The sequence below is a fragment of the Oncorhynchus gorbuscha genome, linkage group LG06, assembly GCF_021184085.1.
Source record: "Oncorhynchus gorbuscha isolate QuinsamMale2020 ecotype Even-year linkage group LG06, OgorEven_v1.0, whole genome shotgun sequence".
Lineage (NCBI taxonomy): Eukaryota > Metazoa > Chordata > Actinopteri > Salmoniformes > Salmonidae > Oncorhynchus > Oncorhynchus gorbuscha.
The window spans coordinates 62,692,644-62,707,267 of NC_060178.1; the positions used below are offsets into that span (position 1 = coordinate 62,692,644).

The window sequence follows — 14,624 nt, forward strand, 5'->3', positions numbered from 1 at the left end:
AGCTTTCAGCCAATAACATATATGTCTATGTCCTTGGAAATGTTCTTGTTACTTACAACCTCATGCTAATTGCATTAGCTTACGTTAGCTCAAATGTCTCGCAGGGGATCCACCGATCCTGAAGAAGTTTACCGTCACTGGTATCTACTAACCCTAGCCCTAACCCTAAACTTAACCCTTACCCTAATCTTAGCAAGCAGTTGCTTATCAACATATAGTTTGTTGATAATATGACCATCTGTAGAGCATCAACAGATGGACTATCAGGATCCAGACTATCCAAATAATGTGTGACTGTAATATGTATTGTGTGTAATGTGTCAAGGACAATTGGTCAGATGTTTTACTAATCAGATATTTTGTTACAGTATGTTGTTTTATAGTGATTTGTCCATAGTAAGCCTTTTTGAAATGTACTGTAAAAAACCCTCATTATTTATTTTATTTTGTAAAAACCCTGAAGAATTCCAAAAGCCGAAATGCATTGGTTTTTAATTGTAACAATCAATAAGCTTTATTATTTATTTCCATTGTCCTAAGAGTTTCTGTCTGAGGGACAGAATTTGACAGAGATTAGAGTTTTTGGCACTCAAAGTTAATCACTTGATGAAAGTCCTTGCTGTCACATGAAAGTTTCAAGTGACACTTCACACACTGTTCCTCCGGCCAAGAGCCCCAAAAAATATGGTCTTCTCCATCTGCAAGGCAGCAACAGCCAGGCACTCATGATGTCAAATATATGGCAAGAATGGCAACCGCTGGGAAGAGATGGGATTACAGTATTCAGTCAAGGCTGCTTCTGTGATGTCTATTGTCTTAGGCCAGATAGCACAGCTCACTGCAGTAGTGGAACACCGGCGTCATGTAGTAGAGTGACACTACCTGCCTGGAGACATGGCTGTGCGGAGTAGAGGCTCAAAATGGCACCTCAGAAGTCCTTGTCCCAGCCTGACAGCTCATCTGGAGGCTCCTCCAGCTCTGGGGGAAAGATGTCAAAGTGGCTGTGGTCCATCGGCCCCTTCAGCTGGGGAGAGGAACATCAAAGAACACCCGTCAGATACAGTCACATCCAAGAACTCCTTTGACGGTCATATACCTGTACTCTATAATTTTGAGATTAGAGTACTATGCATCAGAACACTTCACCTCTCTCTTCAGTGGGGATATGAGCTTCTGGCATCTCAGCCCCTCCCCGTTGAAGCCCTGGAACCACCTGCAAGACGTCACAAAAAGTCAGCTATTCATTTTCTGTCAGAACTACAGATCCCATCATCCCCCAGTGCCCACACACTCCACCAGACCCAATACAATACAGAACAGTTGGTATAGATATTGCATACATGCACACACATCACCCCACAAAGACAGACCCCAGCCTATAGGACCCTGTATCAAGTGAACAAAATGTTTTATTTTGCAGGAAGACACACACACAGGAGTGTACAGTCACAGCAACACTAAAAACAGAATGATTTAGGTCATATTGTACTGCTAATAGGGCCACTAATGTTTACATACCATTTCTACCAAACATCACTCGCCTACACAGAACAGGAACATCTCTCTAATGACCAAACAAAGGTCAAAATGGCTGTCACGATTTTATGATTTGCTCAGTGAGTTCCTCCAGCTTCGAGCATTAGTGCTCGGATGACTGTTGAGAGGGAGCCAGCTCTGCCAGTCCTATGGTCTATTCAGGCTCTGCTCTGCTGATTAAATAAGGAGGCAGATGCACCCCCCATTCTCACAGCTAATTGCTCCCAGGTGAAAGTGCTGTTTATTATGCAGTACTGACTATTGTGACATGATACTGAAGAGGAGGCAGGGGGTAGGTGCTCAACACACATTGCTCTGCACAGTGCAGAGAGGTATGACACCAATAGGTTCAGAAATAATTACCCTAAAGTCTCTGGGTGACTGAACGGAGAGAGAATGATCCATAGCCTACTGGTTATGAAGGCACCGCTGAGCAAGTTGTTCAAACTGAGCTGGATTTATATCACATTTGATCAGAAATCCATCAATGGCTGAATATGTTAAAGAACCGTAGCTGATCAGTGGCTAGGATCTAGGATCTAGGATCTAGGATCTGACTAGGTGTGTAGTTGGTGTTGATGATGCTTTATTAAAAAGAAGCAGACCCACTTGTGTTTCTTAATGTCGAGGATTCCGTTCTTCTTATTACCAAGCCTGTCCACAGGGTTGAGCCTAAAGGCAGGACAATATATATATATATGTACATGTTATTGTTGACAACCATCTGGACAAACAGAATGATGACAACATGATTGCAGCTAATACCCTATACACACACACGAAAGCAGGTTGATACAGTAGATATGACACAGTCTATTTGATTCAGACCTGGTCTGGTTTGATATGTGATTGATACTTAGGTGTCTGGTTAGACTGTAAACTCTCCTTCCAGACCCATATCAAACACCTCCAATCCAAAGTTAAATCTAGAATTGGCTTCCTATTTCGCAACAAAGCATCCTTCACTCATGCTGCCAAACATACCCTTGTAAAACTGACCATCCTACCAATCCTCGACTTTGGCGATGTCATTTACAAAATAGCCTCCAATACCCTACTCAACAAATTGGATGCAGTCTATCACAGTGCAATCCGTTTTGTCACCAAAGCCCCATATTACTACCCACCATTGCGACCTGTACGCTCTCGTTGGCTGGCCCTCGCTTCATACTCGTCGCCAAACCCACTGGCTCCATGTCATCTACAAGACCCTGCTAGGTAAAGTCCCCCCTTATCTCAGCTCGCTGGTCACCATAGCATCTCCCACCTGTAGCACACGCTCCAGCAGGTATATCTCTCTGGTCACCCCCAAAACCAATTCTTTCTTTGGCCGCCTCTCCTTCCAGTTCTCTGCTGCCAGTGACTGGAACGAACTGCAAAAATCTCTGAAACTGGAAACACTTATCTCCCTCACTAGCTTTAAGCACCAACTGTCAGAGCATCTTACAGATTACTGCACCTGTACATAGCCCACCTATAATTTAGCCCAAACAACTACCTCTTTCCCAACTGTATTTAATTTATTTATTTATTTTGCTCCTTTGCACCCCATTATTTTTATTTCTACTTTGCACATTCTTCCATTGCAAAACTACCATTCCAGTGTTTTACTTGCTATATTGTATTTACTTTGCCACCATGGCTGTCATGCAGGTGAAAGAGGACCCAAAAGCGACTTAACAGAAACAGAGTTTATTTAAGTCCAAACAGGGAATAACAGAAATCCTCTAGACTTGTAGAGGGGAAATAACTGGAGAAGCGGCCACAGACTGCAGGTCGCTTCGGGTAGGCGCAGGCCGTAGTCGACAGAGACACCTGCTCACACGCAGCATCTGATGAAGGCAAAAAACACGACAGGACAGGGCGATACACAATCACAGCAAAAACACGACAGGACAGGGCGAAACGCAATCACAGCATGGTGAATACAATACAAGGAACCGACGGGACAGGAACGGATCACAAAGGAATAAATAGGGACTCTAATCAGGGGAAAGGATCGGGAACAGGTGTGGGAAGATTAAATGATGATTAGGGGAATAGGAACAGCTGGGAGCAGGAACGGAACGATAGAGAGAAGAGAGAGCGAGAGAGTGAGAGAGGGAGGGGGGAGAGAGAGGGATAGAAGGAGGGAAAGAACCAAATAAGACCAGCAGAGGGAAACGAATAGCATGGGGAGCACAGGGACAAGACATGATAATAAATGACAAACATGACAGTACCCCCCCACTCACCGAGCGCCTCCTGGCGCACTCGAGGAGGAATCCTGGCGGCAACGGAGGAAATCATCGATGAGTGAACGGTCCAGCACGTCCCGAGACGGAACCCAACTCCTCTCCTCAGGACCGTAACCCTCCCAATCCACTAGGTATTGGTGACCCCGTCCCCGAGAACGCATGTCCATGATCTTATGTACCTTGTAAATAGGTGCGCTCTCGACAAGGACGGGAGGGGGGAGGGAAGACGAACGGGGGTGCGAAGAAAGGGCTTAACACAGGAGACATGGAAGACAGGATGGACGCGACGAAGATGTCGCGGAAGAAGCAGTCGCACAGCGACAGGATTGACGACCTGGGAGACACGGAACGGACCAATGAACCGCGGAGTCAACTTACGAGAAGCTGTCGTAAGAGGAAGGTTGCGAGTGGAAAGCCACACTCTCTGGCCGCAACAATACCTTGGACTCTTAATCCTGCGTTTATTGGCGGCTCTCACCGTCTGTGCCCTGTAACGGCAAAGTACAGACCTCACCCTCCTCCAGGTGTGCTCACAACGTTGGACAAACGCTTGAGCGGAGGGAACGCTGGACTCGGCAAGCTGGGATGAGAACAGAGGAGGCTGGTAACCCAGACTACTCTGAAACGGAGATAACCCGGTAGCAGACGAAGGAAGCGAATTGTGAGCGTATTCTGCCCAGGGGAGCTGTTCTGCCCAAGACGCAGGGTTTCTGAAAGAAAGGCTGCGTAGTATGCGACCAATCGTCTGATTGGCCCTCTCTGCTTGACCGTTAGACTGGGGATGAAACCCGGAAGAGAGACTGACGGACGCACCAATCAACGACAGAACTCCCTCCAAAACTGTGACGTGAATTGCGGGCCTCTGTCTGAAACGGCGTCTAACGGGAGGCCATGAATTCTGAATACATTCTCAATAATGATTTGTGCCGTCTCCTTAGCGGAAGGAAGTTTAGCGAGGGGAATGAAATGTGCCGCCTTAGAGAACCTATCGACAACCGTCAGAATCACAGTCTTCCCCGCAGACAAAGGCAGACCGGTAATGAAGTCTAAGGCAATGTGAGACCATGGTCGAGAAGGAATGGGGAGCGGTCTGAGACGACCGGCAGGAGGAGAGTTACCCGACTTAGTCTGCGCGCAGTCCGAACAAGCAGCCACGAAACGGCGCGTGTCACGCTCCTGAGTCGGCCACCAAAAGCGCTGGCGAATAGACGCAAGAGTGCCTCGAACACCGGGATGACCAGCTAACTTGGCAGAGTGAGCCCACTGAAGAACAGCCAGACGAGTGGAAACAGGAACGAAAAGGAGGTTACTAGGACAAGCGCGCGGCGACGCAGTGTGCGTGAGTGCTTGCTTAACCTGTCTTTCAATTCCCCAGACTGTTAACCCGACAACACGCCCATAAGGAAGAATCCCCTCGGGATCAGTAGAAGCCACAGAAGAACTAAACAGACGGGATAAGGCATCAGGCTTGGTGTTCTTGCTACCCGGACGGTAAGAAATCACAAACTCGAAACGAGCGAAAAACAACGCCCAACGAGCTTGACGGGCATTAAGTCGTTTGGCAGAACGGATGTACTCAAGGTTCTTATGGTCTGTCCAAACGACAAAAGGAACGGTCGCCCCCTCCAACCACTGTCGCCATTCGCCTAGGGCTAAGCGGATGGCGAGCAGTTCACGGTTACCCACATCATAGTTGCGCTCAGATGGCGACAGGCGATGAGAAAAATAAGCGCAAGGATGAACCTTATCGTCAGACTGGAAGCGCTGGGATAGAATGGCTCCCACGCCTACCTCTGAAGCGTCAACCTCGACAATGAATTGTCTAGTGACGTCAGGAGTAACGAGGATAGGAGCGGACGTAAACGTTCTTTTAGAAGATCAAAAGCTCCCTGGGCGGAACCGGACCACTTAAAACACGTCTTGACAGAAGTAAGAGCTGTGAGAGGGGCAGCAACTTGACCGAAATTACGAATGAAACGCCGATAGAAATTAGCGAAACCTAAAAAGCGCTGCAACTCGACACGTGACCTTGGAACGGGCCAATCACTGACAGCTTGGACCTTAGCGGAATCCATCTGAATGCCTTCAGCGGAAATAACGGAACCGAGAAAAGTAACGGAGGAGACATGAAAAAGAGCACTTCTCAGCCTTTACGTAGAGACAATTCTCTAAAAGGCGCTGTAGAACACGTCGAACGTGCTGAACATGAATCTCGAGTGACGGAGAAAAAATCAGGATATCGTCAAGATAGACAAAAACAAAAATGTTCAGCATGTCTCTCAGAACCTCATTAACTAATGCCTGAAAAACAGCTGGCGCATTGGCGAGACCGAACGGCAGAACCCGGTACTCAAAATGCCCTAACGGAGTGTTAAACGCCGTTTTCCACTCGTCCCCCTCTCTGATGCGCACGAGATGGTAAGCGTTACGAAGGTCCAACTTAGTAAAGCACCTGGCTCCCTGCAGAATCTCGAAGGCTGATGACATAAGGGAAGCGGATAACGATTCTTAACCGTTATGTCATTCAGCCCTCGATAATCACGCAGGGGCGCAGAGTACCGTCCTTCTTCTTAACAAAAAAGAACCCCGCCCCGGCCGGAGAAGAAGAAGGCACTATGGTACCGGCGTCAAGAGACACAGACAAATAATCCTCGAGAGCCTTACGTTCGGGAGCCGACAGAGAGTATAGTCTACCTCGAGGAGGAGTGGTCCCCGGAAGGAGATCAATACTACAATCATACGACCGGTGAGGAGGAAGGGAGTTGGCTCGGGACCGACTGAAGACCGTGCGCAGATCATGATATTCCTCCGGCACTCCTGTCAAATCGCCAGGTTCCTCCTGAGAAGTAGGGACAGAAGAAACGGGAGGGATGGCAGACATTAAACACTTCACATGACAAGAAACGTTCCAGGATAGGATAGAATTACTAGACCAATTAATAGAAGGATTATGACATACTAGCCAGGGATGACCCAAAACAACAGGTGTAAACGGTGAACGGAAAATCAAAAAAGAAATAGTCTCACTGTGGTTACCAGATACTGTGAGGGTTAAAGGTAGTGTCTCAAATCTGATACTGGGAAGATGACTACCATCTAAGGCGAACATGGGCGTAGGCTTATCTAACTCTCTGAAAGGAATGTCATGTTTCCGAACCCATGCTTCGTCCATGAAACAACCCTCAGCCCCAGAGTCTATCAAGGCACTACATGTAGCACCGAACCGGTCCAGCGTAGGTGGACCGACAAAGTAGTACAGGACCTTGATGGAGAGACTTGAGTAGTTGCGCTCACCTGTAGCCCTCCGCTTACAGATGAGCTCTGGCTTTTACTGGACATGAATTAACAAAATGTCCAGCAACTCCGCAATAGAGGCACAGGCGGTTGGTGATCCTCCGTTCCCTCTCCTTATTCGAGATACGAATCCCTCCCAGCTGCATGGGCTCAGTCTCAAAGCCAGAGGAGGGAGATGGTTGCGATGCGGAGCAGGGAAACACCGTTGATGCGAGCTCTCTTCCACGAGCCCGGTGACGAAGATCTACCCGTCGTTCTATGCGGATGGCGAGAGCAATCAAAGAGTCCACATCTGAAGGAACCTCCCGGGAGAGAATCTCATCCTTAACCACTGCGTGGAGTCCCTCCAGAAAACGAGCGAGCAGCGCCGGCTCGTTCCACTCACTAGAGGCAGCAAGAGTGCGAAACTCAATGGAATAATCCGTTATGGACCGTTCACCTTGGCATAAGGAAGCCAGGGCCCTAGAAGCCTCCCCACCAAAAACTGAACGGTCAAAAACCCGAATCATCTCCTCTTTAAAGTTCTGGAATTTGTTAGAGCAATCAGCCCTTGCCTCCCAGATAGCTGTGCCCCATTCTCGAGCCCGGCCAGTAAGGAGTGAAATGACGTAAGCAACCCGAGCTCTCTCTCTAGAGTATGTGTTGGGTTGGAGAGAGAACACAATCTCACACTGCGTGAGAAAGGAGCGGCACTCAGTGGGCTGCCCGGAGTAGCAAGGTGGGTTATTAACCCTAGGTTCTGGAGGCTCGGCAGGCCAGGAAGTAACAGGTGGCACGAGACGTAGACTCTGGAACTGTCCAGAGAGGTCGGAAACCTGAGCGGCCAGGTTCTCCACGGCATGGCGAGCAGCAGACAATTCCTGCTCGTGTCTGCCGAGCATGGCTCCTTGGATCTCGACGGCAGTGTAACGAGCGTCTGAAGTCGCTGGGTCCATTCCTTGGTCGGTTCCTTCTGTCATGCAGGTGAAAGAGGACCCAAAAGCGACTTAACAGAAACAGAGTTTATTTAAGTCCAAACAGGGAATAACAGAAATCCTCTAGACTTGTAGAGGGGAAATAACTGGAGAAGCGGCCACAGACTGCAGGTCGCTTCGGGTAGGCGCAGGCCGTAGTCGACAGAGACACCTGCTCACACGCAGCATCTGATGAAGGCAAAAAACACGACAGGACAGGGCGATACACAATCACAGCAAAAACACGACAGGACAGGGCGAAACGCAATCACAGCATGGTGAATACAATACAAGGAACCGACGGGACAGGAACGGATCACAAAGGAATAAATAGGGACTCTAATCAGGGGAAAGGATCGGGAACAGGTGTGGGAAGATTAAATGATGATTAGGGGAATAGGAACAGCTGGGAGCAGGAACGGAACGATAGAGAGAAGAGAGAGCGAGAGAGTGAGAGAGGGAGGGGGAGAGAGAGGGATAGAAGGAGGGAAAGAACCAAATAAGACCAGCAGAGGGAAACGAATAGCATGGGGAGCACAGGGACAAGACATGATAATAAATGACAAACATGACAATGGCCTTTTTTGCCTTTACCTCCCTTCTCACCTGATTTGCTCAGATTGTATATAGACTTGTTTATACTGTATTATTGACTGTATGTTTGTTTTACTCCATGTGTAACTCTGTGTCGTTGTATCTGTCGAACTGCTTTGCTTTATCTTGGCCAGGTCGCAATTGTAAATGAGAACTTGTTCTCAACTTGCCTACCTGGTTAAATAAAGGTGAAATAAATAAAAATAAAAAATCCATGCAGGCCACTCATGGACCAATTACATTCAGTTGTTTTTGTCTGGTCAATTACTAAAGGGTCAATTGCTGCGTGACTCACTGAGCTGGCCAAAGGACTTTAAACATGGTGCTCACTAGCCTTGTCCAGTAGCCTATTTATGACCAATCAAATATCAACATACTGTTTTGTCAGCTGAAAGTGTGTCAATGTGCACTCTGGGTTGTTAGTAAATTCAGAGCGTTGTCAGATTGTCCATGCATAAATTCAGATCGTTTCACTCTCTGAGCGTTCAGAGCACACACTGGGCGCTCTGGTAGGGTTTAATCTGAGTGTTCTGAACTCACAACGGCAGTCAAGCACCCACGCTAACAGGCTAAAGTTGGCTAGCTTACTAGCTACTTCCAGACACAAATGAGTGAACACACTCTACTGCCCTAGCAGAGCTAGTTGGACTGTTTTCATGTAATTTAGAGGGTTAGTGAATGTAACTGTGCTGCTGGCAACAATTTAATAAAATATTTTTTGCAGACATTTACTGTCACCAGTCATATCCACAAGTGAAGGGTGTTGCTAAATTCCTTCATTATTCTTCATTATTATTCTCTGGCACTCTGAGTACTCTGGCACTCTCAATACAGAGTGCTCTGCTATCGGAGCAGACTGCCAGATTGAATTTACAAATACATCCTTTATATGCTGCCAATTACCACCACGACAACATTTAGATCCAGAGGATCTTCGTCAGGTTTACTAGTGTTAAGGTGCTAATTGGGAGAATACAGTGAGTAGAGACTGTTATTAGCACCTCACAACCCTGAGCTGCACACTCCACTCCCCATCCCCCATGACTGGAGCCTGAGAGTCTAGGGGGTACCATAAACCAGTATCTCAAACTCTCTCTGACCTGTGTGACTTGTGCCCTGATAGGTTGCTAGGGATGTTACTAGGGGGACGGACATCAATTACTAGGGGGACGGACCACAATTTTTTAAACATTTAAACATTTTTTATTTTTTAAACATTTTATTTAACCTTTATTTAACTAGGCAAGTCAGTTCAGAACAAATTCTTATTTACAATGACGGCCTACCCCGGCCAAACCGGGACTAGGGTTTCATTATTTTTGTTGGCTTTACCTCAAACAAAGTAGACAGACAGACACACTGTTAATTTAATTCAACTACAGCCTTATTTGTCGCTTAATGGGATTACTACAGCAGCAGTCAGTGATGCCACAGCCACATACTTGCAGAGTCTCCTGATGAGGTCATCGGGGCGCTTGCTGATCCTCTTGGGGAACTCAACCTTTTCAATCCCGTGGAGGACCATGGTGTAGATCTTTATAGGGTCAGTTCCAGAAAATGGTGGGCTGGAAGAGGTGGTTTGGAGGGTAGAAAACGTGTAGAAAACAAATAGGGGATATTGAGGGATCTTACTCATGATGAACATGACAGGCTCTAGCTAAATGGTATCGTGGATATGCTTGGGGCACTTACACACACTTTATTGTCTTATGCAGCCCAACAAGCTATCTCAAGTAAGCTGATAGACCCTCATACACTCAACATCCTAGTGTCAAATATTACCGTGGTTGTGGAATGAGGCCTAATGTCTAATGGTTCCTCTCAGAGTGAAGTGCCTGAAGCGCCTTATTCAAGATTCACGCACATACTCAGTGTCCACAACACTCCACCCATTTGGGGCACTGTTATTGTCAAAGGCAGATCACATCACAGGTCATACTGTCCTACTGACTCACCTGCCAGTCAGCAGCTCAAAGATGAGGATACCTAGAGACCAGCAGTCAGCTCCAAAGTCATGGCCCTTGTTCATGATGACCTCTGGGGCCACATACTCTGGGGTCCCACAGAATGTCCATGTCTTCTTCCCCAGGCCTATCCTCTTAGCAAAACCAAAGTCAGCCTGAGGAAACAGACAGATACTGTAACATGGACAACCCTTCAAACATGTAAACACCTAGTGGTTTTGGCTGTAGAAGGCTAGAATGATCTTACTGAAGAGCTAACATAATTTCAATTTGTCACCGTCATAGGATGCCACCTTTGCAACAAGTCAGTTCATCAAATTTCTCCCCTTTTAGAGATGCCCCGGTCAACTGTAAGTGCTGGGAAGTGGAAACGTCTAGGAGCAACAACGGCTCGGCCGTGAAGTGGTAGGCCACACAAGCTCACAAAATTGAACAGCAGAGTGCTGAAGCGTGTAGCGCACAAAAAACAAATCTGTCCTTAGTTGCAACAATCACTACAAACTGCCTGTCACGACTTCCGCCGAAGTCGGTCTCTCTCCTTGTTCGGGCGGCGTTCGGCGGTCGACGTCAATGGTCTTCTAGCCATCGCCGCTCCACTTTCATTTTCCATTGGATTTGTCTTGTTTTCCCGCACACCTGGTTCACATTCCCTCATCAGACTAAATGTATATTACCCTCTGTTTCCCCCATGTCTGTGTGTGGAATTGTTCTTTGTGTAGGGTGTTATGCTACAGGCTGACTTCCCGGCAACCAGTCATTCACTCCGTTACACTGCCTCTGGAAGCAACGTCAACACAAGAACTGTTCATCGGAAGCTTTCCATGGCCAACACAGACCACCATTCACAATGCCAAGTGTCGGTTGGAGTGGTGTAAAGCTCACCACCATTGGACTCTGGAGCAATGGAAACGCCTTCTCTGGAGTAATGAATCACGCTTCACCAACTGGCAGTCCGAAGGACAAATTTGGGTTTGGCGGATGCCAGGAGAACGCTACCTGCCCGAATGAATGGTGCCAACTCTAAAGTTTGGTGGAGGAGGAATAATGGTCTATGACTAGGTCCATTAGTTCCAGTGAAGGGAAATCTCATCTCATACAGTACACTGATATTGTAGAGGATTCTGTGCTTCCAACTTTGTGGCAACAGTTTGGGGAAGGCCCTTTCCTGTTTCAGCATGACAATGCCCCCGTGTACTAAGCAAGGTCCATACAGAAATGGTTTATTGAGATCGGTGTGGAAGAACTTGACTAGGCTGCACAGAACCCTGTACTCAACCCTGTCGAACACCTTTGGGATGAATTGGAACAGCGACTGCGAGCCAGTACAAACCGCCCAACATCAGTGTTTGACCTCACTAAACCTCTTGTGGCTGAATGGAAGCAGGTCCCAGCAGCAATGTTCCAACATCTAGTGGAAAGCCTTCCCAGAAGAGTGGAGGATGTTATAGCAGCAAAGGGGGGACCAACTCGATATTAATGTCCTTGATTTTGGAATGAGATGTTCGATGAGCAGTTGTCCACATACTTTTGGTCATGTAGTGTATGACTATGTAAAAACAACTGAATGAGCAGTATTCAAATTAAGGTATATTACCATTTTGACATAGCCTTCTGCATCCAGTAGTAGGTTCTCAGGTTTCAGGTCTCTGTAGATGATTCCTCTGGCGTGGAGGTAGTCAAAGGCTTCCAGGACACAGGCAATGCAGAAGCGGGCTGTCTGCTCCTCAAAGAAACTCCTGTTTCACAGTCAAGGCCAACATTAAGACACATACTAGGATTTTGTACTGATTACTTTTAATTGGCATCATAAGAGCAATAGTAATGGCATATTTTTTTGGGCACAAACTCCACTACGGTTCATTGGACAAAGCCTATGGGGAAATGAATGGTTCCGGTTCCGGTTGGAGCGAGTGGTCGCATCTGCACTTCGCTCCCACGGGTAGTATAACTTTTTCATTATATTTCATTATATCACAACGGTTTGATTTGTCTTATCTTAGCAATTTCTTCTCAGCTAGCTACATAGCCGTCTTTGTATCAAAGATAATTGCGTAATTATCGTATTTCGCCGTCCTAACGTAGTCTTCACTAGCCAGCTAGCTAACGTCCACTGATTAGCTGCACTGGAGAAACTATTACACTCAACTGAACGACTTGATTAGTTTAGTGTTAGCTAGCTACATAGCTGTCTTTGCTGTCTTCGTATCATCGTATCCAAGATAATTGTGTTGTTTAGGTTTAGAGTGTGTAGTCTTAGAGTGATTATCTTAATTTACCGAGGTTAGCTAGCCAGCTATCTGTCGTCCTTAACGTAGGTGACTCTGCTAGCTAGCCAACGCTAGCCAACGTCTTCTGTATAGAACTCAACTATCCGGTCGCATTCACAGGTAGTATCACATTTTCACTTCATTTCATTACAGTACAACGGTTTGATTTGTTTGATCGTAGCTAGCTACTTAGCTAGCTACATAGCCGTCTTTGTATCAAAGATAATTGTGTAGTCTAGAGCGATTTTCTAGGTTCGCTAGCCATCTATTGTCGTTCTTTTAACGCAACGTAACGTAAACAACACTGCTAGCTAGCCTGCTAGCCCCCGAATAGCAACACTGCAGTAACTATCACACTCAACGGAACGACTTGATTAGTGTAGTGTCAACAACGCACCCACTGCCAGCTGGCCTACTTCAGCAGTACTGTATCATTTTAGTCAATATGATTCTTGCTACGTAGCTTAACTTTCTGAACATTCGAGACGTGTAGTCCACTTGTCATTCCAATCTCCTTTGCATTAGCGTAGCCTCTTCTGTAGCCTGTCAACTATGTGTCTGTTTATCCCTGTTCTCTCCTCTCTGCACAGACCATACAAACGCTCCTCACCGCGTGGCCGCGGCCACCCTACTCTGGTGGTCCCAGCGCGCACGACCCACGTGGAGTTCCAGGTCTCCGGTAGCCTCTGGAACTGCCAATCTGCGGTCAACAAGGCAGAGTTCATCTCAGCCTATGCCTCCCTCCAGTCCCTCGACTTCTTGGCACTGACGGAAGGACATGGATCACCACAGACAACACTGCTACTCCTACTGCTCTCTCTTCGTCCGCCCACGTGTTCTCGCACACCCCGAGAGCGTCTGGTCAGCGGGGTGGTGGCACCGGGATCCTCATCTCTCCCAAGTGGTCATTCTCTCTTTCTCCCCTTACCCATCTGTCTATCGCCTCCTTTGAATTCCATGCTGTCACAGTTACTAGCCCTTTCAAGCTTAACATCCTTATCATTTATCGCCCTCCAGGTTCCCTCGGAGAGTTCATCAATGAGCTTGATGCCTTGATAAGCTCCTTTCCTGAGGACGGCTCACCTCTCACAGTTCTGGGCGACTTTAACCTCCCCACGTCTACCTTTGACTCTTTCCTCTCTGCCTCCTTCTTTCCACTCCTCTCCTCTTTTGACCTCACCCTCTCACCTTCCCCCCTACTCACAAGGCAGGCAATACGCTCGACCTCATCTTTACTAGATGCTGTTCTTCCACTAACCTCATTGCAACTCCCCTCCAAGTCTCCGACCACTGCCTTGTATCCTTTTCCCTCTCGCTCTCATCCAACACCTCCCACACTGCCCCTACTCGGATGGTATCGCGCCGTCCCAACCTTCGCTCTCTCTCCCCCGCTACTCTCTCCTCTTCCATCCTATCATCTCTTCCCTCCGCTCAAACCTTCTCCCACCTATCTCCTGATTCTGCCTCCTCAACCCTCCTCTCCTCTCTCTCTGCATCCCTTGACTCTCTATGTCCCCTATCCTCCAGGCCGGCTCGGTCCTCCCCTCCCGCTCCGTGGCTCGATGACTCATTGCGAGCTCACAGAACAGGGCTCCGGGCAGCCGAGCGGAAATGGAGGAAAACTCGCCTCCCTGCGGACCTGGCATCCTTTCACTCCCTCCTCTCTACATTTTCCTCCTCTGTCTCTGCTGCTAAAGCCACTTTCTACCACGCTAAATTCCAAGCATCTGCCTCTAACCCTAGGAAGCTCTTTGCCACCTTCTCCTCCCTCCTGAATCC

The 14,624-nt window shown here is 47.6% G+C and overlaps 1 protein-coding gene across 1 annotated transcript in view; it reads right to left on the reverse strand.

Moving 5' to 3' along the window:
- Positions 1-493: 493 nt before the first annotated feature.
- Positions 494-14,624, reverse strand: part of LOC124037210 (cGMP-dependent protein kinase 2-like) — a 29,035-nt gene continuing 14,904 nt past the window's right edge. The window contains exons 14-20 of the mRNA XM_046351877.1: positions 12,173-12,314; positions 10,570-10,733; positions 10,057-10,179; positions 2,146-2,208; positions 1,147-1,213; positions 883-1,024; positions 494-758 (exon numbers count right to left, since the gene is read on the reverse strand). Of these exons, the coding sequence (XP_046207833.1) occupies positions 929-1,024; positions 1,147-1,213; positions 2,146-2,208; positions 10,057-10,179; positions 10,570-10,733; positions 12,173-12,314 (655 nt within the window). The 3' untranslated portion in view covers positions 494-758; positions 883-928. The remainder of the gene's footprint in view (positions 759-882; positions 1,025-1,146; positions 1,214-2,145; positions 2,209-10,056; positions 10,180-10,569; positions 10,734-12,172; positions 12,315-14,624) is intronic.